The 23,635-nt window shown below is 46.5% G+C and overlaps 1 protein-coding gene across 1 annotated transcript in view; it reads right to left on the bottom strand.

The window, feature by feature from the left end:
• Positions 1–409: 409 nt before the first annotated feature.
• LOC140730724 (solute carrier family 22 member 3-like) overlaps positions 410–23,635 on the bottom strand; it is a 42,975-nt gene continuing 19,749 nt past the window's right edge. Inside the window, exons 7-11 of the mRNA XM_073051542.1 lie at positions 21,229–21,443; positions 12,398–12,506; positions 9,132–9,244; positions 1,332–1,431; positions 410–1,236 (exon numbers count right to left, since the gene is read on the bottom strand). Of these exons, the coding sequence (XP_072907643.1) occupies positions 1,176–1,236; positions 1,332–1,431; positions 9,132–9,244; positions 12,398–12,506; positions 21,229–21,443 (598 nt within the window). The 3' untranslated portion in view covers positions 410–1,175. The remainder of the gene's footprint in view (positions 1,237–1,331; positions 1,432–9,131; positions 9,245–12,397; positions 12,507–21,228; positions 21,444–23,635) is intronic.

The raw sequence follows: 23,635 nt of genomic DNA, 5'->3' as shown, positions 1-23,635 counted from the left end.
ATTGGGATTGGGATGGAGAGGCTAGGATTAGGACTGATACTGGTATTGGGATTGTAATCAGGATTGGGATTGGGACTGAGAGGTGTTTGGTGCTTTAGACTTGGGTACAGTGGACAGAGGCTGTGTGATTCATTGTGTCGATCTTTGACATGACAGACTCAATGTCAGCTTGCACCATTTCATTTCATCCCACCCTCTGTCACACAGATCTGAAAGAAACTACCACACCAAACACCTCGCAGTCCTAATCTTAGTCTCGGTCCCAATCCCAATCCTGATTACAATCCTAATCCCAACCTCAATCCCAATTCCAATTCTAATTCCAGTTCAAATTCCAATCCTAATTATAATCCAATTCCCAATCCCAAACGGGATTACTATCCCAATCCTACAGCAAAATAATGGCACATCATTAGCAACACATTTTATTTTAACATGTACAAAATGTTTATCTTCATTTCAGGCTTTTTTTTCAATTTTTGTTTCTTCAGTTGTTACAGGCTTTTCATTTCTATTCTATCATTTGCTTTAGAATAGTATTCAATTTTAGAAAAATATTCATTGTGTTCTCTTCACAAAAACGTAACACCAGTTATTCAAATGTTTCTTTTTCAGCAGGTTCTTCTTAAATGGAAAAATGTTAAAATTCATAATTAAAGTTAATTTCCTTATTATTATGTCATATCAGGTGATTCATCTACAGTACTCCTGTCATATTTCTATTGTGCCAAGACCGCAGCGGTGGAGCTGGTGGAAGATGATGACTTATTACAATGGCAGTGCAGGTGGAGGAAGGTTGTAGTGGTGAAGGGTCCCCAGTCATCTTGGATGCCATGCCACTATATTCAGGCATATATTCAAAGTACCATGCCTGAACTATACAATAAAATAACACACAATGCCAATCATCCCACCTGTCAGAACCACACAATCAAATTCCTGGAAATAATAGTATCATTCAATTCAAGCATTATTATATTAGGAAAATTGTCTTGACTTGATATACATGAATAATATACAATTTGGTAATCAAAATGACAAACATTCTGCTTATCATTCAATGTTCAATTTGCTTGAGTATTGACCACCAATTGGTTATATTTTGATTGATAAGTGACTTGTTTTAGTTAGCTCTGATTATCAACTCTTTCCCAGGTGCTCTTTCTGTCTCTTCCCTAGGCTGACGTTCGAAGGTTGATCATCTCCTTACAGTCGTCCTGGCCGCGTCTGTAAAGTCTGTAGGGACAAGGCGGAGCACAGCATGAACAATCTGTCAGAGATTTGGAAGGAAGTGCAGACACTGACTCAGAACATGCCCTAATGATAAATACCTCATGATGTTCTCCACGTCGCTGATAGTTTCTGGTAGCCTTATTCCCCTCGTTTCAGGTAAAAGCATCATTAATCCACCAGCCACCAGAGCAAGCGCACCTGGGGTAACCAGCAAACCAATTATAATCTTCTTTATTTGCTTTTCAACACACTAATATACATAGGCTAGCTTAGGGAACACATCTAATTTATTGACTATCATAGGTGTAAAAGATTAATGCATAACCTTGACTGCCACAACTAAGTTAAAGTATTGTTTATAAGGAACACTGGTCAATGTGGTCGACTCCTGTTTATCTTCTGAAACAACTCAGTAAGTTAGTCAATTGTTTCAAACCAATAGTCCACAGCACCATTAGTCCAGGGATAAATGCAGAGTCTTACAGCAATTGGTAAAATTCCATCTTCCCTGGAGCATACCGCTGCAGTTCTTCACTGCCATCATAGCGAGCATCTTCACATCACTGCCTGATTTGTGCAACATCCTCTCACAATATACGAAAACTACGGTGAACTGTCAGGTCAGCAGGAAAGGTCACTGCGGTATCACTGCCGGACAAGGCAAAGATGCAGGCAGGAAAAACCAGTGTGGACACTACTCACCCAGCAAACTGACTTTTCCAAAAGCTCCTTTCCGGAAAGCGCTATAGAGCTATTAAAATAAAAACTTCACACCATCTTAAAAGTTTCATTCACCAGGCAGTTAATCTGATCAACTATTCCAGTTAGCCCACCCCAACCCCCATCACTGCACTTTATAATGCATTTGTAAATACATGCTGGTATTTATTAATTTATGTGCATTTTATTCCATATCCATAATTTACCCTCGAACTTTATTTTTACATAAATCTTTATCTTTATAATCATTGAGTGATGTTTTTTGTTGCATGTTGTGCACTGACCAACACATCACAGCAAATTCCTAATACGTGGAAATGTGAATAAAGTTGATCCTTGATCCTTGTCAGTTATCGTGGAATCCTTTAGTTGATCAGAGTGCAATTCCTTCCTGGTTTCTCCTGGCTCTGTTTCCAAGGGTGCCATCCCACACAAGGCATTCAGAGAGGATTGTTTAATTTACCCCGGCTGATCTTTCCAAATTAGCACAAGTCTCAGGCAGATCCCAAGGCCTTTCACATTCCAAAGTATGCAAACCTGATATACTCCCAGTGGCCACTTAATTAGGTACACCTGTACACCTGCTCATTAATGCAAAAATCTAATCAGCCAATCAACTCAAATAAACACGAGTTACAACAGTGGTGTGCAGAAGAGCCTGTCGGAATGTACAACATGTGGATGACCATGAACATTCACTCAGTACCCATTTTATTAGGAGCAGGAGGTAGTCAAACTTCACAGAGACCTCACATCACAGCCCTTATCCTTTCTGATCTGGAGTGTATCTGCTGGGATAAGGTGGAAACAGAGGGAAGTGGATACCAGAATTTAGAGAACGTGATGTTTATTTCTTCAGGTTGGAGAGATTAGCTAAAAGGAATATGAGGTGCTGTTCCTGTATCTAGCCTCAAGTTGCCAGTAGGGAGGCTACGGACATTGCATTGTGGGACGGAGAAGTGGTTCAGATATGTTTTGACCAGAGATTTCTGCAGCTGTAATGAATATCTTCACTCCAGTGAGCTGGACTGCTGGAGGTGTCATTGAGTGAGTGGGTAGTGTTGGAGTGGCTTTGCCTCATCATGCTTCGGTAAGATCAGCTGTGGATGAGGTAAGTATCTAGTAAGTTTCTTCCTCCTCGTTATATTCTTCAATCCTCACCTGATAGGGCACAGGGGCTGTGTTTTGTTCTGTGTATGGGATGTGAGGATTCTGACAGACCTCCAGACTCCCGGATAACCGTATCTGCACCGGATGAGCTGCAGAAGTGGAGAGAGTTCCTGGGTGTCAAAGATCTCTGAGGATCTAACCTGGACCCAAAATATCGATGCAATTGTAAAGAAGGCAAGACAGTGACCATACTTCATTAGGAGTTTGAAGAGATTTGGTATGTCAACAAATACACTCAAAAGCTTCTATAGATGTACCGTGGAGAGCATTCTGACAGGCTGCATCATAGTCTAGTATAGGGTGTTGGGGGGGGGGGGGGTGGAGGGGCTACTGCAAAGGACTGAAAGAAGCTGCAGAGGGTTGTAAATTTAATTGGCTCCATCTTGGGTACTAGCCTACAAAGTACCTAGGACATCTTCAAGGAGCAGTGTCTCAGAAAGGCAGCATCAACTATTAAGGACCTCCAGCACCCAGGACATGCCCTTTTCTCACTGTTACCATCAGGAAGGAGGTACAGAAGCCTGAAGGCACACACTCAGCGATTCAGGAACAGCTTCTTCCCCTCTGCCATCCGATTCCTGAATGGATATTGAACCCTTGGACACTACCTCACTTTTTTATTATATAGTATTTTTGTTTTTTGCATGATTTTTAATCTGTTCAATATACGTCTACTGTAATTGATTTGCTTATTTATTTATTATTATTTTATTCATTTTTTTTTCCTTCTAGATTATGTATTGCATTGAACTGCTGGTGCTAAGTTAACAAATTTCACATCACATGTCAGTGATAATAAACCTGATTCTGAGAGAACATGTTAAGGAACTGGAGCTGCAGCTCATACGGGAGACTGAGGAAGTGATAGATAGGAGCTACTGGGGGGGTAGCCACCCCTACATTGCAGGAGGCAAGTGACCGTGTGACTGACAGGAGAAGGAAGAGAAATAGACAGCCAGTGCAGAGTATCCCTGTGGCCATTCCCCACAATAATAGTATACTGCTTTGGAGATTATCGAGGGGATGGCCTACCAGGGAGAGTCGCATGACTGGGTCTCTGGCACTAAGTATGGTGCTGTGGCCTAGAAGAGAAGAGTGGTGAAGAGGACTGCAGTGGTGATAGGAGATCCATAGTCAGAGGAATAGAGACGAGATTCTGTGGGCACAATAGAGACATCCAGATGGTATGTTGCCTCCCAGGTGCCAGGGTCAGGGATGTCTCGGATCAGGTTCATGGCATTCCAAAGGGGGAGGGTGAGCAGCCAAAAGCCTTGGTACATATTGGCACCAATGACACAGGTAGGAAAGGCAAGGAGGTCCTGAAGAGAGAATAGCTGAAAAGCAGGACCTCCAGGGTAGTAATCTCTGGATTGCTGCCTGTGCCACGCACCAGTGAGGGTAAGAAGAGGATGATTTGGTAGGTGAATGTGTCGCTGAGGAACTGGTGCAGGGGGCAGGGGTTCAGATTTATGGATCATTGCGATCTATTCTGGGGAAGGTATGACCTGTAACACAGGGATGAGTCACACCTGATCCTAAGGGGTCCAATATCCTTGCAGGCATTTTTACTAGTGTTGGAGGGCTTAAACTGATTTGGCAGGGGAATGGGAACCAGAGTGATGGGGCTGAGGATGGGGCAGTTGGTTTACAAACAGAGGCAGTGTGTAGTGAGATTGCTAGCAGGAAGAGGCTACTGATAAGTCAAAATTAGAGTCAGGCAGATCAGCTGCAATGTAAAAGACGGATAAAATCAAAAAGGGTGAATACAGGACTGAAGGTGTTCTATTTGAATGCTCACAGTCAGTATATGGAACAAGATAGATGATCTTGTAGCACATTTACAGATCGGCATGTATGACGTTGTGGACATCACTGAATCATGGCTGAAAGAAGACCATGGCTGGGAGTTTAACGTCCAAGGATGGACTTTGAATCAAAAGGGCAGGCAGGTAGGCAGAGGGGGTGGGGTGGCTCTGTGGGTAAAAATTCAAATCAAATCGTGAGAAAGAGGTGACATAGGATCAGAAGGAGTAGAATTGTTGTGGGTAGAGCTAAGCAACTGCAAGGGTAAAAAGACCCTGATGGGACCCACAAACAATAGCAAAGACGTAGTCTACAAAGTTAGAAATTGCATGTCAAAAGAGAAATGCTACAATAGTCATGGAGGATTTCAATATGCATGGAGATTGGGAAAATCAGGTTGAAGCTGGATCCTTAGAGGGGGAGTTTGTAGAATGCCTACAAGATGGCTTTTTAGAGCAGTTCATGGTTGAGCCCACTAGGGGATCAGATATTCTGGTTTGGGTGTTGTGAAATGAACCAAAATTGTTAGAGAGTTTAAGGTAAAGGAGCTCTTAGGAAGCAGTGATTATAATATGATAGGATTTTATTACGCAGTAATAAAACCCTGCCACTTGAGAAGGAGAAGCTGAAGTCAGATATAAGTGTTACAGTGAAGTGAAGGGAATTACGAGAAAAAGTATAACAGAAGTATGAGAGAAAAGCTGGCCAGAATTGATTGGCAGGGAACACAATCAGGGATGATGGCAGTGCAACAATGGCTGGAATTTCTGGAAGCAGTTTGGAAGGTGCAGGATAGAAACATCCCAAAGAAGAAGTACTGTATTCTAAAGGTGGGATGATGCAACCATTGCTGACATAAAAGCCAAAGAGAGGGCATATAATTCAGCACAAATTAGTGGGAAGTCAGAGGCTTGGGAAGCTTTTAAAAACCAACGGAAGGCAACTAAAAAGTCATAAAGAAGGCATAGATGGAATATGAAGGTAAGCTAGCCAATAATATTGAAGAGGATACAAAATGTTTCTTCAGAGATAAAGAGTAAAAGAGAGGTGAGAGTAGATGTTGGACAGCTGGAAAATTATGCTGGAGGGGTAGTAATGGAAACAAGGAAATGGTGGATGAACTGAATAAGTATTCTGAGTTCACTGTGGAAGACACCAGCTGAATGCCAGAAGTTCAAGAGTGTCAGGGCAGAAGTGTATCTAGGGAGAAGGTGCTTGGGAAACAGGGTAGTCTGGAAGTAGATAAGTCACCTGGCTCAGATGGTCTACATCCCCAGGTTCTGAATGAGGTGGCTGCAGAGATTGTGGAGGCATCTTTCAAGAATCAGATTCTGGCATTGTTCCAGAGAAATGGAAAATTGCAGATGTCACTCCACTCTTCAAGAAGGGAGAGAGGCGGAAGAAAGGAAATAATGTGCAGTCAGTCTGACCTCAGTGGTTGGGAAGATGACGGAGTCGATGATTAAGGATGTGGTTTCAGGGTACTTGGAGGCACGTGATAAAATAAGCCAAAGTCAGCATGGTTTCAAGGGAAAATCTTGCCCTACTATCTGTTGAAACTCTTTGAAGAAATAGCAAACATGACAGACAAAGGAGAAACAGAGAATGTCATGTAGTTTGATTTTCAGAAGGCCTTTGACAATGTGCTACACATGAGACTGCTTAGCAAGTTAGGGCCCCGTGGTATTACAGCAGAGGTTCAAACATGGACTGAGCATTGACAGATGGGCAGGAGTGGCAATAAACGGAACCTTTTCTAATTGGATGCTGGTGACTAGTGGTGTTCCACACGGGTCTATGTTAGGACCGATTCTTTTCATGTTATGTCAGTGATTTGGATTACGGAATTGATGGCTTTGTGGACAAGTTTGCAGATGATACAAAGATAGGTGGAGGGGCTTTGTGGAAGCAGAGAGGTTACAGAAGGATTATACAGATTAGGGGAATGGGCAAAGAAGTGGCAGGTGGAATACAGCGTTGGGAGAAGAAATAAAAGCATAGACTATTTTCTAAATGGAGAGAAAATCCAAAAAATAAGAGTTGCAAAGGTGGTGAGGAAGGCAAATGCAAGGTTAGTATTCAATTTGAAAAGACTAAAATATAAAAGCAAGGATGTAATGTTGATACTTTATAAAGAACTGGCGAGGCCTCACTTGGAGTATTGTGAGCAGCTTTGGGCCCCTTATCTTAGAAAGGATGAGCTGAAACTGGAGAGGGTTCAAAGGAGGCTCACAACAATGGATTAAACAGCTTGTCATATGAGAAGAGTCTGATGGCCCTAGGCCTCTAGGCCTGAATTCAGAAGAATGAGTAGGGATGACACTGAAACCTATTGAATGTTGAAATGCCTAAATAAAGTGGATGTGGAGAGGATGTTTACTATGGTAGGGGAATCTATGACCAGAGGACACAGCCTCGGAATAGGAGATGAGGAGGAATTTATTTAGCCAGAGAGTGGTGAATCTGTGGAATTTGTAGTCACAGGCAGCTGAGGAGGCCAAATCATTGAGTGTATTGCGCAAAGGCATTGAGATAGTTACTTAAATAGGCAAATGCACCGATGGATATGGTCCTAATGCATTCTATGGGTTTGGTGTAGGTGGACAAAGCAGACAGCAATGACACTGTGTGGAAAGGGCCTGTTTCTGCATTGTGTGACCTTATGACCACCTTACTTCTTGTACTCAGTCTGCTCTGTGGGCTGTGAGGTGACTGATGAGGCCAATGTGGGACCTGCAGACTTCCACGGGAAGGTCAGGAAGTGACTGAGGGATTGGGTGAGTAGGCTGTGAGGTGGTTCCCTCACTCTGCCTCTTACAGAGAGCCGCTGTGTGTTCACGGTGCCATCCACACTCTGTGTAGAGCTGGGCCCAGAGGTTCCCTGCACTTCTTCAGGGGGGCTAGGAGGGCACCAATAACATCTCTCCCTGTGCATCGACAAGAGACAATGCCTCAATGAGGCAACGCCTGATGTCAAGGACCTCCACAATCCACATTATGCCCGCTTCCTGTTCCTACCATCGGGTGGGAGGTAGAGAAGCCCAAAGTTCCACGCCGCCAGATTCAGCCATCAGGTCCTCGAACTGACCTGCACAACCTTTTCTCAGCAATGAAACAACATGAACCATCTCTTGCACTGCCACCGATCTGTCTCTCGTTGTGGGGATTTTTTGCACTAATGTTTTGTTTAGCACACTTTCCCCCCCTCTCTGCTGTACGCAAGTTTTCCATCTGTCCTCTACTTCACCATACTTGTGCACACGACAATACATTTGGCTTGACTCGCAGTGAGTCTAGTGTGGGCTGTCCGAGCCAGTCACACCAACTGTGACCTCAGGTCTGGGGATTCTGGCCTGAGAAATGAAATGGCCGTAATTCATCTTTTCCCTCGCTACCTTACAGGAGCCTTAGGTCCTACACCAGCAAGTTTAGGAATGTTATCACCCTACAACCAACAGGCTCCTGAACCAGAGTGGATAACTTCACTCACCTCAACACTGCACTGGTTCCACAAACCTCACACTCACTTTCAAGGACTCTACAACACAGTACTAGAAACATAGAAAACCTACAGCACAATACCGGCCCTTCCGCCCACAATGCTGTGCTGAACATGTCCTTACCTTGGAAATTACCTAGGGTTACCCATAGCCCTCTATTTTTCTTGTGCTCCATGCAGCCATCCAGGAGTCTCTTAAAAGACCCTATCGTATCCACCTCCACCACTGCCGCTGGCAGCCCATTCCACGCACTCACTACTCTCTGTGTAAAAAACTTACCCCTGACATCTCCTCTGTACCTACTTCCCAGCACCTTAAAACTGTGTCCTCTTGTACTAGCCATTTCAGCCCTGGGAGAAAGCCTCTGACTATCCACACAATCAATGCCTCTCATCATCTTGTACACCTCTATCAGGTCACCTCTCATCGTCCGTTGCTCAATAAAGTACTATTTATTTAATTTTTATTATTTGTCTTCTTTTACACTTTGGTTATTTGTCAGTTTTTATTATTTATAGCTTTTTCATAAATTTATTGTATTTGTTCATTTCCTTGTAAGTGCCTGCAAAAAACAAATCTTAAGATAGTATATGGTGACATCTGTGTACTTCGAAAATAAATTTACTTTGAACTTCAAGTCTGTACCACTCTCCAGCAAGTCGATAAGATGCTTATCTGTTCCTTCGATTGCTTCTGAAAACTCACCAAAAATCACAAGAGGGAGTTCGGTCCACACAGTCGTTAAGGTGTAGAGGATAAAGGGGGCTGCAATCCCACCGACATCGCTCATGGACAGGCACGCCGAGGCTCCCATACTCCTGTTCCAGTCGTTGAAGGGAAATAATGATCCGATTACAAACTGCCACTCCCATTGCTGGTGGGGAGGAGATGCCAAACCAGAGAGAGAGGGAGAGGGAGAGGGAATAGGGTCAGCAAGAGAAGCCCGAGGAAGCAGGAGACAGGAGAGAAAAAGGAAGGGAGAGAAGGAGAGGCTCAGGGGAATGAGATGTGTAACGCCAGGCATCAGCTCAGTTACAGTATATGCTGGACAGTTTTTATTAAAAAGACTTATATCAGTAAATTAATGTTTCAAAGCAGATAGAGTCATACCGTTATAAAATCATACTACACGGAAACAGGCCTTTCAGCCCATCTGGGCCGTGCCAACCAAGATGTCCTCGTGAGCTTGTCCCGTTTGCCCGTGTTGAGCGTGTATTGTTCAAAACTTTCCTCCGTCCTTCTTGCTTTTCACAGCTGCCTCAAACTGAGGCCTTGCCAAGCTCCTCCTACACCAAACTTCTCCTCTGACTATCCCAGGTCACTTTCAAGCCCCTCACCCCCACCCACTCTGCCTGCCGTCACTTCTCTCACTTAGTGTCCTCTCCCCACTGTTCCCATCTGCCCTCTCTCACCTCATTCCATGCTCCCCCTCTCCTATCAGACTCCATCAACTCCTGCCCTTTGTCACCCCACCTATCACCTCTTGTCACCTACATTCCCCTCCTCTTATCACAATGTGGATGACCTTACATTTTTACCCATTCACTTAGCCTGTTCATTTCCCCCTGAATCCTCTCCGCATCCCCCTCACAGCCCGTATTGGCCTTTGATCACCAGCAGACTTGGACATACTGTACTTTATTATTATTTTAAACTTAGAGATACAGCACAGGAACAGGCCCTTCCAGCCCGATGAGATCACCCCATCCTATTACACCAATTAATTTACTAACCCCTACGTCTTTGGACTGTGGGAGGAAACCAGAGCACCCGGAGGAAACCCACACAGTCACAGTACAAACTCCTTACAGAGAGTGACAGGAATTGAACTCTGGTTGCTGGTGAGGTAAAGCGTAATGCTAACCTCTATATTTCCCGGCCTCCCCTCATCCGAATCATTGATATTGAATTGAACAGTTAAGACCCCAACCCACTCCCTGGGTCATCATAGCCTCCAACTCTAAATAACCAGACTATTGCTGCTTCCATTTTCTATCCAGTGACCATCTCTCCTCAAGGTGAAGGGACTCTGACCGAATCACCAATTGTCCATTTCCCTCCACAAATGCTGAGTTCCTTCAGCAGCTTGTTGTTGTGCGACTACACGGGTCACATTCAACTGCCTCATGTGGCATTGACTGGTTTCTCTTTGAAACCCTGATGTTCTCTTCCCATTAATTCCCAGTGCAGGTGAGGAGTTGGACCTGGGCCTGTCAGCTGCTCAGGTTATGAGACAGCCAATGGGAAGAAAGGTTTCGATTGGCTGCAGGGCGAGTAACCAGGGCGGGTTGTTAGCTTAGCAGTTAGTGCAATGTTGTACATCAGTATCTGTAAGATCAGCACTCAGAGCCTGACCCACTGGGCTCCTCCAAATTGTTTCTACTTTCTTCATTCATGTGCAGAAAACACAGTGCAGTTAGACCCAAGACAAACTTACATGCAAATCCAAATCCCATAAAGGAAACGTTTAAAGGGGATCTCACATAAAGAGGTGCACCACTCTTAGTTTCTCATTAGTGACATTTAGATAATTGGGTAATAAATTTACTTTGAGTTTGTACGTTCTCCCCCTGACCTCCTGGGTTTCCTCCGGCCGCACCGGTTTCCTCTCACGTTCCAAAAGGCGCACACGTTAGGGTTAATGAGTTGTGGGCACGCTGTGTTGGCGTCAGGGGCGTGGCAACACTTGAGGCAATTCTGGCTGATTTGATTTGACACAAAAGTGTTTCAGTTCACTGTACGTGTGGTAAATTATGCTAATCGTTTAAAAAGCTGGTCTTTGTTTAAAAAACTGAGGGAACACTGATGCAGGGAATGAGGAGGGTCTTCTCACAGACCAAGTGGTGTCCCCACAGACCCAGTGGGGAACAGATAGGGAGTGGAACAAATGCTCCGGTCACCACTGCGGAGACGGTGATCCACGGCAGCAACGTCAGTGCCGAGTCCCTGGTAGTAACACAATCATCCTAGGAATGACCCAGCCTTTGGAGTGCGCCAGTAATGCAGCTGGTCGAGCCACTACCTCACAGGATCAGAGACCCTGACCTCTGGTGCTGCATGTTCTGTGTGGGTTTCCCTGGGGGCTCCGGTGTCCTCCCTGGGCTGGTGGTTTATTTGTCCAGTGTAGGAGGTGCCCCCAGTGTGCAGTGAGGTGTAGATTTGATGAGTAAAAATAATGGGATATTTAGTAAAGAAGGCAAATGTATTGTTAGCACTAGTTGACAGTAAGGAAGACAAATTAATGCTAACATTAATTTCGAGAGGATTAGAATATAAAATGAAGGAAGTAATGCTGAGCCTCTATTGGTCAGCCTGCACTAGGAGTGTTGTGAACAATATTCAGCTTCTTATCTAAAAAAGGATGTGCTGGCATTGGAGAGAGTCCGGATGAGATTCATGAGAATGATCCCGGAAATGAAAGGGTTAACGTATGCGAAGCACATATGATGGCTCTGGGTCTGAACACGCTGGACTTTAGAAGAATTAGGTGGGATCTCCTTGAGTATTGAAAGGCCTATGTAGAGTGGACGTGGAGAGGATGTTTCCAATAGCAGGAGAGCCTAGGACCAGAGGGCACAGCCTCAGAATAGAACAGAGATGAGGAGGGATTATTTTAGCCAGAGGGTGATGAATCTGAGGAATTCATTGCCGCAGGCAACTGTGTGGGCTAAAATCATTGGGTATATTTAAAGCAGAAGTCGATAGGTTATTGATTAATAATGGCGTCAAAGGTTACAGGGAGAAGACAGGAGAATATGGTTGAAAGGGACAAAACGTCAGCCATGATTGAATGTCAGAGCAAACTCGACGGGGCTGGATGGCCTCATTCGGATCCTATGTGTTTTGGTCTTCCTATTAGTGGAGGGTTAGTGCAAATGAATGATTGATAGTTAGGTTGAACTTGATGGGCTGAAGGGCCTGTATCTGACTCCTCGGGTGACTCAAGATCATGGTGAGCTTCTCTTCGTTACCTGACGGATGTAGGGTACAGCTCGTTGGTCATGAGGAAGAGTATGCTGAGTGAGATCGTTATTCCGAATCTGGCCAGCGTGGTGACGGCGGTCTTGAGCCTGTGCATTTCTTCGAGGGGAGTAAAACACAAGCAAAAAGGCAAAGTTTACTCCACAGTACTTGATCAGTAATGAGACTGACTACCCGCAAATAACAAACCCAGCCTGACCTTGAGAGCTCACCCCTCGAGTGGGTGACGAATAGAATGCCCAAAGGTAAACCCACACAAAGGTGACTGACTTTTCAGGAAGCTGTCATCTCCGAGAGTGGTGAGTGTGTGGAACACATCGTCACGAGTGGTGGTCGAGCCAGATACATTAGGGACGTTTAAGAAACTCTTAGACAGGCACATGGATGATAGAAAAATGGAGGCTGTGTAGGAGGGAAGGGAGAGATTGATCTTTGAGAAGAATAAATGGCCTATACTGTGTTTTAATGCTCCATGTTCTCTGTTCCACTCTGTGGTAAACTATGTATACCTGTCTGGACACGCCCCTCTGCTGACTGCTCCTGTGGCTCCTCCCACAGACCCCTGGATAAAGGTGATTGGAGGCACTGCTCCTCCCTCAGTCTCCAGAATGTTGTGGTCATTTTTGCTGCTAATAAAAGCCTATCGTTTGCCTCCCATCTCCGAGAGTTATTGATGGTGCATCACGCTCAGATTTACATTTCCTGTTCGACAGGCATTAATCACATGGCTTAGGGGGAAATTTCATCAGCGCCACATGTGGCAGGTGACGACATGTTCCAGCTACAACCCGATCCCTTCTCCAACCTGCTCGGTTTTGAGCTTAGCTGGTGGTGACTCACCTTGAACTTATATCTATCTAGGTTTACTGTATCAGACTATATTTCTTTCTCCCTCACAATTCGCACAAGTGTCACTATATTTTGCACATGTAAATTATGTATAATTAATGTAAAATTAAGTTTATATTAACTCTTGTTTGTGATGTGCTGAGCTGCTGCTGCAAGGAGTTAATTTTCATGACATTTATTCCCTGAGTATGTATTTATGCACTTGAACTTGTTCTCCCTCTGATTCCCCTCTTCCTTCCCTTTCTCCCATGGTCCACTGTCCTCTCCTATCAGATTCCTCCTTCTTCAGGCCTTTATCTCTTCCACCTATCACCTCCCAGCTTCTTACTTCTTCCCACCACCTTCCCACTTCACCTATCACCTGCCAGCTAGTACTCCTTTCCCTAACCCCCACTTTCCTATTCTGACTTCATCCCCCCCCCCATTCCTTTCCAGTCCTGAAGAAAGGTCTCAGCCCGAAATGTCAATTGTTTATTCCTCTCCACAGGCGCTACCTGACCTGCTGAGATCCCCCATCATTGTGTGCCGTCCACCTACCACCATGATTACTTATTCTACCTGATGTGGTGGGGTCCAAGGTGAATAATGCCTGCACTCAGTAAAGTGGTGACCTCTCCTCTCACGTCCCCATTTCTTTTCCAATGCCCAGTATTTACTGCAGTTCAATGGATTCATGTAGTGGCCACCTCCAACATTGATGTGAAATAAAGGAAAATCTCCAGAAGTTGTAAATCTGAAATAATAATCAAAACTACTGGGAAAAATGACTCAGCAGGTCAGGCAGCATCTGTGGTGGGAGCAACAGTCACCGTTTCATCCTAATGACCCTTCAACAACGAAGCTCAGAGAGAAGCTCTGTTTCTCTCTCCCCTACAGATGCTGTCTGATCAGCTGAGTATCCAACGTTTCATTTTGGAGAATTCAGCAGCCAATTTTTGATTTAGAATTGAAAATATTCCAGCCCTACGAGATCTTCGGCAGGGAAACAATGGAATGAGACTGCTGAGGTAAAACAGAGGTCCCATCGCAGATTCTGATACAATGCTGGACGTGGGTCCCTATTCCCCAGGACATTATTTCAGATTGGTTGCTGCTTTAGACTTTAAGGCCCTGTAGCTGTCCGTAGTTTTAACAGCTCCAGTGGTTTTACAGACAGAGAGGCGTCCACTGAAATGCTTCTCAGCACAGCTTGGTCAGGGAAGGGAGTCACAGCTGAGAAACTTGTCTCCCTTTGAGGGAAAGCAGGGGAAGGAGATTACCAGGACAGACACTTCTCTCTCGCTCGGGACACCAGCCGGAGGAAGTGTAGTGCAGATGACACAATTAGACAGCCACTGAGGCCTACCTATCACTGCAGGCAGCATCCCTCTGTGAGTTCAGCGGCTGGGCAGAAAGGGCAAAGATGCTAGCAAAGTAAACTTCCAGTCTGCGTCAAGTCTCAGCGGTGCAGAGGAGGCCACACTGGGTACAATAAGTGACATGTGAAGTGCTGTCTCACCCGGAAGGGCTGTGTGGGGCCCAGCTGGTGGTGAGGGAGGCAATGTGGTGCTTTGCATGGTTGCAGAGATAAGTGCCTGGAGAGGGATTGGTGGGGAAGGATGAGAGGTCAAGGGAGTCACGGTGTTATAAGACGTTCCCAACTGCGCCAGATTCCAGGATTTAGATGCTCTAATTCCCTGGAGTACTACTGGCAGGGGCCCTTTAGGGGTTCAGGACGATCCCGCTACTTGGTTTTGGGTGCCAAGAATTGAGTATTTAAGGAACACCTGAACTGAGGTTCATAAGCCCTTCTAGTGATTTGGTCTCACGTCTGTTTTGTGCTCAGTTCTCGATCCAGTTTGAGACCCTGTCTCGGTCCTCGCTTTGGATAATCCAGCCTTTGGATCGAAGCCATCCTCGTCAGGTACTCTCGACACAGTACAACTGAGCCAATGCGGAACCAACGAGCCTTTCGTCAGCGAGGCCAGCCACAACAAGAAGATTTTAAGGCAGAGCCTGGAGATTAGTGACCTCCCTGGTGCCGTGTGCCACCTATTGCAGGGAGGAAGCCAGTGTCACTCAGGTGAGGCTGTCGGTCACTCTGCGGAGCCAGTCCGTCTTCCAATCCTGGAGAGATCCGACGGTGACCCGGATTCTTGCTGCAGATTCCTCATCCAATGCTCATTAGTACTTGAAGCCCAGCCACCCTGGTTCCTATCGGAACATGGAGAGGTGGCCTTCATTATCCCTTGTTTGACAGAATGAGCCCTGGCCTGGGCCACTGTGCATTAGGAACGTAGGTCAGAAATTTGCTCAGATTTGGAGGAATTCACAGCTGTCACGAGGGAGGTGTTTTATCACCCCATTGGAGCCAGCCGAGTCTCAGACCGCCTGATGAAGATTTGACAGGGGGGCTATGGTCAGCGGCCGACTACAAGACAAATTTCGGACCTTGGCCCAGGAGAGCGGTTGGAACGGGGAGGCCTTGGTCACACTGTATTAGACTCTGATATAAACTGAAGGATGCCCTCACCTTGGGAGAGCCAGCAGAGAACTTAGGGGTTGTCATCGACCAGTCCATCTGTCTCGATAATCGTCTGGCAGAGTGTAAGTGGGACTTCAGAAGGTTGAAAAGACCCGGTCCAGGCCTGGCCCCTACACATCACAGTTCCACTCCCCAACCTCGGACCACGACCGCCCCTTCGCCTGTTCGAGATCGCCATTCAGGCTGGTTGCACCCGATGAGAGGACCCAGCGTTGGAGTCACGGTTGCTCCTTTCACTGTGAGGAAGCAAATCACCTGCGGGTCGAACATCCCAAGCTGCAGCCACCTGAAGAACTGCTAAGACCATCCAGTATCGAGGACTGTGACGGTAGCAGCCACTACGCCCGATCCCACGGACTCTGGTTTCATGCTGAAGGCATGGGGTAAGAACTTGAGGCAGGTGAATGACGGCTTTTACGGACTCTATGGCAGCGGGTAAATTTCTGCATTTAGAAACCACCCGCAGCTCGACATACCACTGCGAGGGTTGAGCCAGACCCTGCCCGCAACTGTCTTGGACGGCTGCCCGCTAGAATCTGGTAGGTCCAACAACAGACTGTGGTTTTGCAGATGAGGGTAGGGGATCATGTGGAAGTCATTATTGACTCTCCACTCGTACCCCTGATCCCCAAGTACCCTTGGCTGTCCCAGCATAACCCATCCGTGGACTGGAGGGAGGGGAGAATCACTGCTTGCTTCCAGTCATTGTGACAGGGTGTGTTTGCAGAGTGGTGTTCCGACACCCAGACACCCCAGAGACCATTGCCCAATAAGGGGACAACCTTCAGTACGAGAGAGCCTGAGACCTCCTGGAGATCTAGTACTGCCATCAAGAGTGGCCAGCGGGACTGCGTGAGTGCCGCAGGAACTAGAGAGAGAGAACCGCTAGTTCAGCAGAGGCCCAAGGAGATGCCCGAACAGTCTGGTAGACTTGCCACTGAGCTTAAGGAATCCAGCCGCCAGGTCTCGAAGGAGGGACAGACTCCTGTGTACTGATCCTCAGGGGTGGGGGAGGAGGTAGGAAGCCTCTGTAATGCCTCACTGCCATTGCCTGATGATACAGATAGGGATTTGGACTCTGGTTTGGCCACTCTTTCTACGAATGAACTTTGGGAGCTTAGGGAGAGGACTCTCAGGCCTGTTTAATCACCTCTGCCACCAAGAAGCCTCAGGAGTCATCCTGAGAAGGTCTGGAGGAGCTAGCAACACCCAATCTGGTCAAAATCCCTTCCATCTATAAGGACTTGGAGGAGGTCTTTATCAAGAGAAAGGCCTCGAATCTTCCACTGCACCGAACCCACCTTCTGTGCTATAGATCTGCTGCCCAGTACTTGTTGCCCGCAGGGTCAACTGTACGCGCTCTCAGACCCAGAAGCAAGCACAATGGAGGGGTATATAAAGGAAGCTCTTGCCAAGGGCTTCACTCGGCCTTCCACCCCACCCGCCAGTGCAGGCGGCTTCTTTGTACAAAAGAAAGATGGGAGCCTGCGGCCAAGCATTGATTATAGGGGATTAAACCACAAAACGATCAAGATTTGCTACCCCCTTCCTCTTATGAGTATGGCTTTTGAGATGCTGCAAGAGGGAAGGGTACTCACAAAACCAGTCCTACGGAATGCATACTATCTGGTCCGTGTCAGGGAAGGCGGTGAGTGGAAGACTCCATTCAATACGCTGACAGGGCACTACAAGTCCCTGGTTACGCCCTTCGGCCTTGCGAACGCTCTAGCCATTAGAATGCCTTCATCTATATGGACGATGTCCAAATCTTCCGGAAGTCCATGGAGGAGCATGTTGCTCACGTCAGGGACATTTTAAAGAGGCTTCTAGACCATGGACTTTAAGTCAAGTTGGAGAAGTCAGAGTTTCACATGATGACTGTTTCATTTTCAGTTTTCATCATCTCCAGTAGCAATCTCAAGATGGACACTACCATGTCCCAGGCAGTCAGAGATTGGCCACCACCATCCAGTATCAAAGAAGTCCAGCGATTCCTGGGGTTTGCAAACTTCTACCGGAAATTCATCGGGAACTTCAGCTTGGTGGCAGCTCTGCTGACGGCGCTAAGAAATCCGCGGACACTTTTGTCTGGACTACTGGAGTGGAGGCTGCTTTTGCAAAGTTTAAACTGCAGTTCACAACAGCTCCCATCTTGGTTTCTCTGAACTGGATCTTCCCTTCATTGTGGAGCTGGATGCCTCAGATATCGGAATGGGTGCCCTCTTATCTCAACGATAACCTTTGGACAGTAAACTGCACCTGTGTGCACTCTTCTCCACGTGGCCGGCCCCAGCAGAGAGGAATATGACATCGGGAATCGGGAGCTTCTTGTGGTTAAATTGGCTTTGGAGGAATGCCATCACTGGCTAGATGGGGCCAAAGACCCTTTTGACCACAAGAACCTGGCTTATATTCAGGAGGCCAGGCAGAGCAGGTGGTCTTTGTACTTTAACCTCTTTGAATTCATCCTGACCTCGCGACTGGGGTCAAAGGGCCAGAAACCAGATGCACTTTCTCGTCAGTATGATGGACCGGAACAAGAGGAACAGCCTACCACCATTTTGCCCTAAGCCAGGGAGGCAGCGCCAATTCACTGGGGAATCAACTCTCTAGTTCACGTGGCCCAAGCACAAAGGGAGATTCCTAAGAAAAGTCCTCCGAGTTGGCTGTTCATCCCAAGTTCCAGCCAGTCCCGAGTATTCCAGTGGGGACATTCATTGAGAATGACAGCACACCCTGGGATTGGCAGTACCCTTGAGTTTATCAGGAGGAGATATTGGTGGCCCGGAATGATGAAAGAGGTTCGGCATTGAAGGTCTGTGCCCAGAATAGGGAGTCCCGTACCTATCCTCAAGGGTTCCTCCATCCCCTACCTGTTCCAGAAAGACCTTGGACACATATCTCCATGGACTTTGTCACGGGTCTCCTGCCATCCAAGAGGAAGTCGGTCATTATGAACATTGTTGACCGGTTTTTGAAAGCCTGCAAGTTCATCGACTTGGAGAAGCTACCAACTGCGGCGGAGATGAACAAAATTCCCCTGGATCAGGTCTTCAGGATCCTCGGATTCCCAGTGGACGTTATCTCGGATCGTGGTGCACAAGTCACATCACGTTTCTGGAAGGCTCTCTGTAAGCAGATAGGAGCTACAGGAAGCCTTTCTTCTGGGTTTAAACCTGAAGTCCAACAGCCAGATGGAGCGGATCAACCAAGATTAAATACATATGCTAAGATGCCTGGCCTTGGAAAGACCTGATGAGTGGTGTGAAACTTTGATGTGATCAGGGGTCACACACAACACCTTATAGAATTCAGCACATGAGCAGCAGTTTGGTTATTCTCCACCTCTTCTTCCAGAACAAGAGACCAAGGTTGGGGTGCCTGTGGCCAAAGATCTCATCTAACACTGCGAGGAGAAATGCATTTGGGCAGGAGAGATTTGGATGGCCTCTAACCAGAAAGTGGAGACCAAGGTGAATCGAAGGAAAAGACAGGGACCTACTTTACAGCCTGGGCAATAAGTCTGACTGTCCACTCATGATTTGCCTCTCCGACTGGAACCTAGAAAGTTGGCGCCCAAGTTCATTGGACACTTCAAAGTCCTGAGGCAGTCCCCAAGACCCTAAAGATCAATCCCACCTTTCTTGTCTCTAAATTAAAGCCTGTCTGACCCGCCCCTAAGCACCAGCCCATTAGCCCCCCTACCATCAGCCCAGCTGCCACCCATCCCCATCAAAGGGGAATAGGTCTTCACAGATAGAAGACTTTTGCACTCACGTACTGTTCAAGGTGTTCGGCAATTCCTCGCGGACTGGGAAGGATTTGGACAGGAGGAGAGGCGCTGGGTGGCTGAAAGAGACATCTTGGATCTGGTTCTCATCCACATTTACCATTGTCATCCCTCCGAGTAGCGAGGGCCATCAGAGTCGGCCGAACGGGAAGGGGTCCTGTTATGAGACACTCTCAACCATGCCAGCTTCCAGGATTTAGACACCAATTCCTCAGAATACAGATAGCTGGCACGGCCCTTTAAGGTTCAGGATGGCCCTGCGAATTGGTAATCATGCTTCGGGCATGAAGAATTGAATATTTAAGGAATGCCTGTACTGAGGTTCAGCACTCAATTGTCACGCACGCAGACTGACATCTCTGCGGAAAGTGGAGAGGGGCAAAGGAGAGGAGGATACACCTGGTGGTGGGATTCCTGTTGGAGATGGCAGAAGTTGCGGAGAATGACGTGCTGCACGCAGAGCCTCATGGGGTGGTAGGTGAGGACAAGGGGAACCCTGTCCCTGTTATGTCTGGGAGGGGGTGGAATTTCACACTTTTTCCCTTAACTCACTGGCATCCGTCACACAATTTCACTTCCCTCCCCCAGCTACAAGTTCCTCCAATTGGTTCCCCTCCCCACCCCCTCCCTTTATTCCCTGGTCCACTCTCCTATCAGGTTCCATCTTCTTCAGCCCTTTGGTACTTCCCCTCTTACATGGATCTGCCCATCACCCACCAGCTCTTGCTCCACCCCAACCCTCTATCTCTTTATACCAACTATCCCAAAACCTCAACTCCACTGATACTGCCCGTCCTGCTGAATTCCTCCAGCATTTTGTGTCCTGTCCCCAATTTCCCACATTTTCAGTGTTTCTTGGCTCGGCCATTTCCTGGACCGATCATCACCCTCCAAATGTTTTCCCCGATGACATCTGATTGCATTGTAGAAGCCAGAATTCACTTATGAGTGCCTTTGCCTATTGGCGACACCTGCCCAAAGGGGTAACTCAACACAGCTGTTGGCATCTAGCCAAGGCAGTGCACACTCCCCATGCCAGCCAGACAGCAGTGTGCCTTCTGTGGTGGGGTCAGAGGCTTGTGGAGGGGGGAGAGAGGAAAGAGAGAGAGTGTGAGGACAGGGAGTGAAGAGACAGAGACAATGAGGAGAGAAAAATTGAGAGATATGGAAACGTACTTTACTTGTAGTAACAAAATAGCATTTTTGTCTGTCACAAAATGGAACCTGTAACGTACCACAGGGCTTTGCTAACAGTGTTCATGCAACAATACGCTGATGAAGCCTGAGTCCTTGACAAACTGCAGAAAGGCAGGCGGATTTGGTTACTGGAAGAATGCCAAGTACACTGATTAATCAGACAAACAGAATACATCCTGTCCTTGAACTGACGCACAGTCGCTATATGTGTGTATAAAGGAGAGATTATATTGTCGGTTTTATCGAAGCCATCACCAGTTCTTGTGCCAGTGCCAGTCTTCCATTGTTGCAAGTAAAATAAATGTACTTATGATTGATCCACACAGAGTTAATTGTTTTCATAAGACATGGTGAAAAGATGCTCAATAGAGAGGACACTGTGTGAGAGAAATGCCTCAGCCCTGAACATTACACTCAGCAGCTCAATATTGCAGGCTGCCTGTCTACAGCAATGTGCCTACCTCCAGAAATGCATGCTGCTATCAGGCAGAAGGCTCCGGCCAGGACGCTGGAGGCCACGAAAGGACAGCGCCGGCCCACGCGGTGCACAACCAGAAAGCCGAGCATTGTCGCTGGCAGTTCCACTGCCCCAGCTACGAAGATGTCACTGTAACTCTCACTGCCCTGGAACCCCAGGCGTAAGATAAGCCCCATGTACACCACGCTGCTTGTGAACCTGAGCATTGTGAAAGAGGAACAAAGACACTGTTACAGCAGACTCCCCTGTGAAGCCCTAGTACTTGTGGTGCCCGGCTGACACATGGAACATCCTGCACGTCATTATTCACTCCACATCCAGCCCGTGCTCAAATACAAACTCGATTCAAAGCCATGCTGCACAAAGCAAGGCCATTCAGACCACTCAGTCCATACCAGCCATTAGGCAGCACCCGATTACAATAAACGCCTACATTGATCCCACCACAGGGATGGGGAAAGGTTGAATAGGTTAGGACTTTAGTGCAGGAGAATGAGGGGAATTTTGATAGAGGATGTAAAATTCTGAAGAGTATAGACAGGATAAAAGTAGGCAACTTTTTTCCCCCCTGAGATTGGGTGAGACAAGAACTGGAGGTCATAGGCTAAGGGTGGAAGGTGAAATGTTTAAGAGAAACATAAGGGGGGGACTTCCTCACCCAGAGGGTGGTGCAAGCGTGGAACGAGCTGCTCACAGAAATGGTTGAATTTCAGTGTTTGAGAGAAGTTTGGATAAATACATGAATGGTCAGGGTATGGTGGGGTATAGTCCAGGTGCAGGTCAATGGGACTAAGCAGAGTAATAGTTTGGAACAGTCTAGATGAGTTAAAAGGCCTCTTTCTGTGCTGTACAGCTCTATGACTTTAACCTGTCTGTTGCTTCCTTCATGAACCAATCTTCCATTCATACCACTATATCACTATCAGTGCAATGCACACTAACCTCTTCTGTGACTCCATTACAAAAAGCCTTCTCTACGTCCAAACACGAGGAAATCTGCAGATGCTGGAAATTCAAACAACACACACAAAATGCTGGTGGAACACAGCAGGCCAGGCAGCATCTATAAGGAGAAGCACTGTCGACTCTTCGGGCCGAGACCATTCGTCAGGACCAACGTCTTGGCCCGAAACGTCAACAGTGCTTCTCCTTATAGATGCTGCCTGGCCTGCTGTGTTCCACCAGCATTTTGTATGTGTTGTCTCTATGTCCAAGTTGACATCAATTTGTTTGTCCTTAACTATCCTGCTGGTTAAATCCTCAAAAAATTCCAAACTATTTGTCAAACATGATTTTCTTTTTAGAAATCCATTTAGACAAGTAGCTAATCAACCTGTCACTTGTTGTTGCATTAATCATTACCACAACCGTAAGTGACAGATTGATTAGGTACTTGTCTAAATGGATTTATAAAAAGAAAATGTTTGAGAAATTGTTTGGAATTTAAAAAAATTGTTTATTATTACTATGCGGTGATCACATGCTAATTATAATATTAAGCACAGCCGGTTACATCATGGTAATCTCAGATGGTGATGAGGAGGCATGCAGGAGTGAGATTGATCTGCTGGTTGAGTGGTGTTGCAACGACAACTTTTCACTCAGTGTCGGTAAGGCCAAAGGATTGATTGTGGGCTTCAGGATGAGGAAGTCAAGGGAACACACATCAGTCCTCATCAAAGGATCAGCAGAGGAAAGGGTCAGCAGCATTAAATCCCTGGGTGACAACATCTCTGAAGATTTATCCTGGTCCCAACTGATTAGAGCAATGATGATGAAGTCACACTAGTGGCTGTATTTCATTAGGAGTTTGAGGAGATTTGGTAAGTCGCCAAAGACACTAGTAAATTTCTACAGATGTACTGTGGCCAGCACCCCCATCTGTATGGAGGCACTAATGTATTGGACCGGAAAAATCTACAGAGGGTAGTAAACTGAGCCAACTCTGTCATGGGCACTAGCTTCCTCACCATCGAGGACATCTTCAACAGGTGGTGCCTCAAGGATCCATCATGGATCCATCCTCACCACCCAGGACATGTCTGCTTCTCATTACTACCATCAGAGAGGAGGTACAGGAGCCTGAAGACACACTCATCATTTTAGAAACAGTTTCTTCCACTCCGTCATCAGATTTATGAATGGTCCTCATTAACACTGTTCTCAATTTTTGCACTATTTATATTTTATGTTTCTTATTGTAATTTATTGCAGTATTTAATTGGGATGTAGAGGAGATTAGGGTTGTCACCTGAAATACTCTAAAACTTCTACAGGTGTACTGTGGAGAGCCTTCTGACAGGCTGCATCACTGTCTGGTATGGGGAGGGGAGGGGGCTACTGCACAGGACCGAAAAAAGCTACAGAAAATTGTAAAATTAGTCAGCTCC

This window comes from Hemitrygon akajei, chromosome 7 (genome assembly GCF_048418815.1).
Source record: "Hemitrygon akajei chromosome 7, sHemAka1.3, whole genome shotgun sequence".
In the NCBI taxonomy this organism is placed as follows: Eukaryota; Metazoa; Chordata; class Chondrichthyes; order Myliobatiformes; family Dasyatidae; genus Hemitrygon; species Hemitrygon akajei.
Note: the sequence above shows the minus strand (reverse complement) of the source record. Positions and strands in the feature narration are given on the sequence as shown.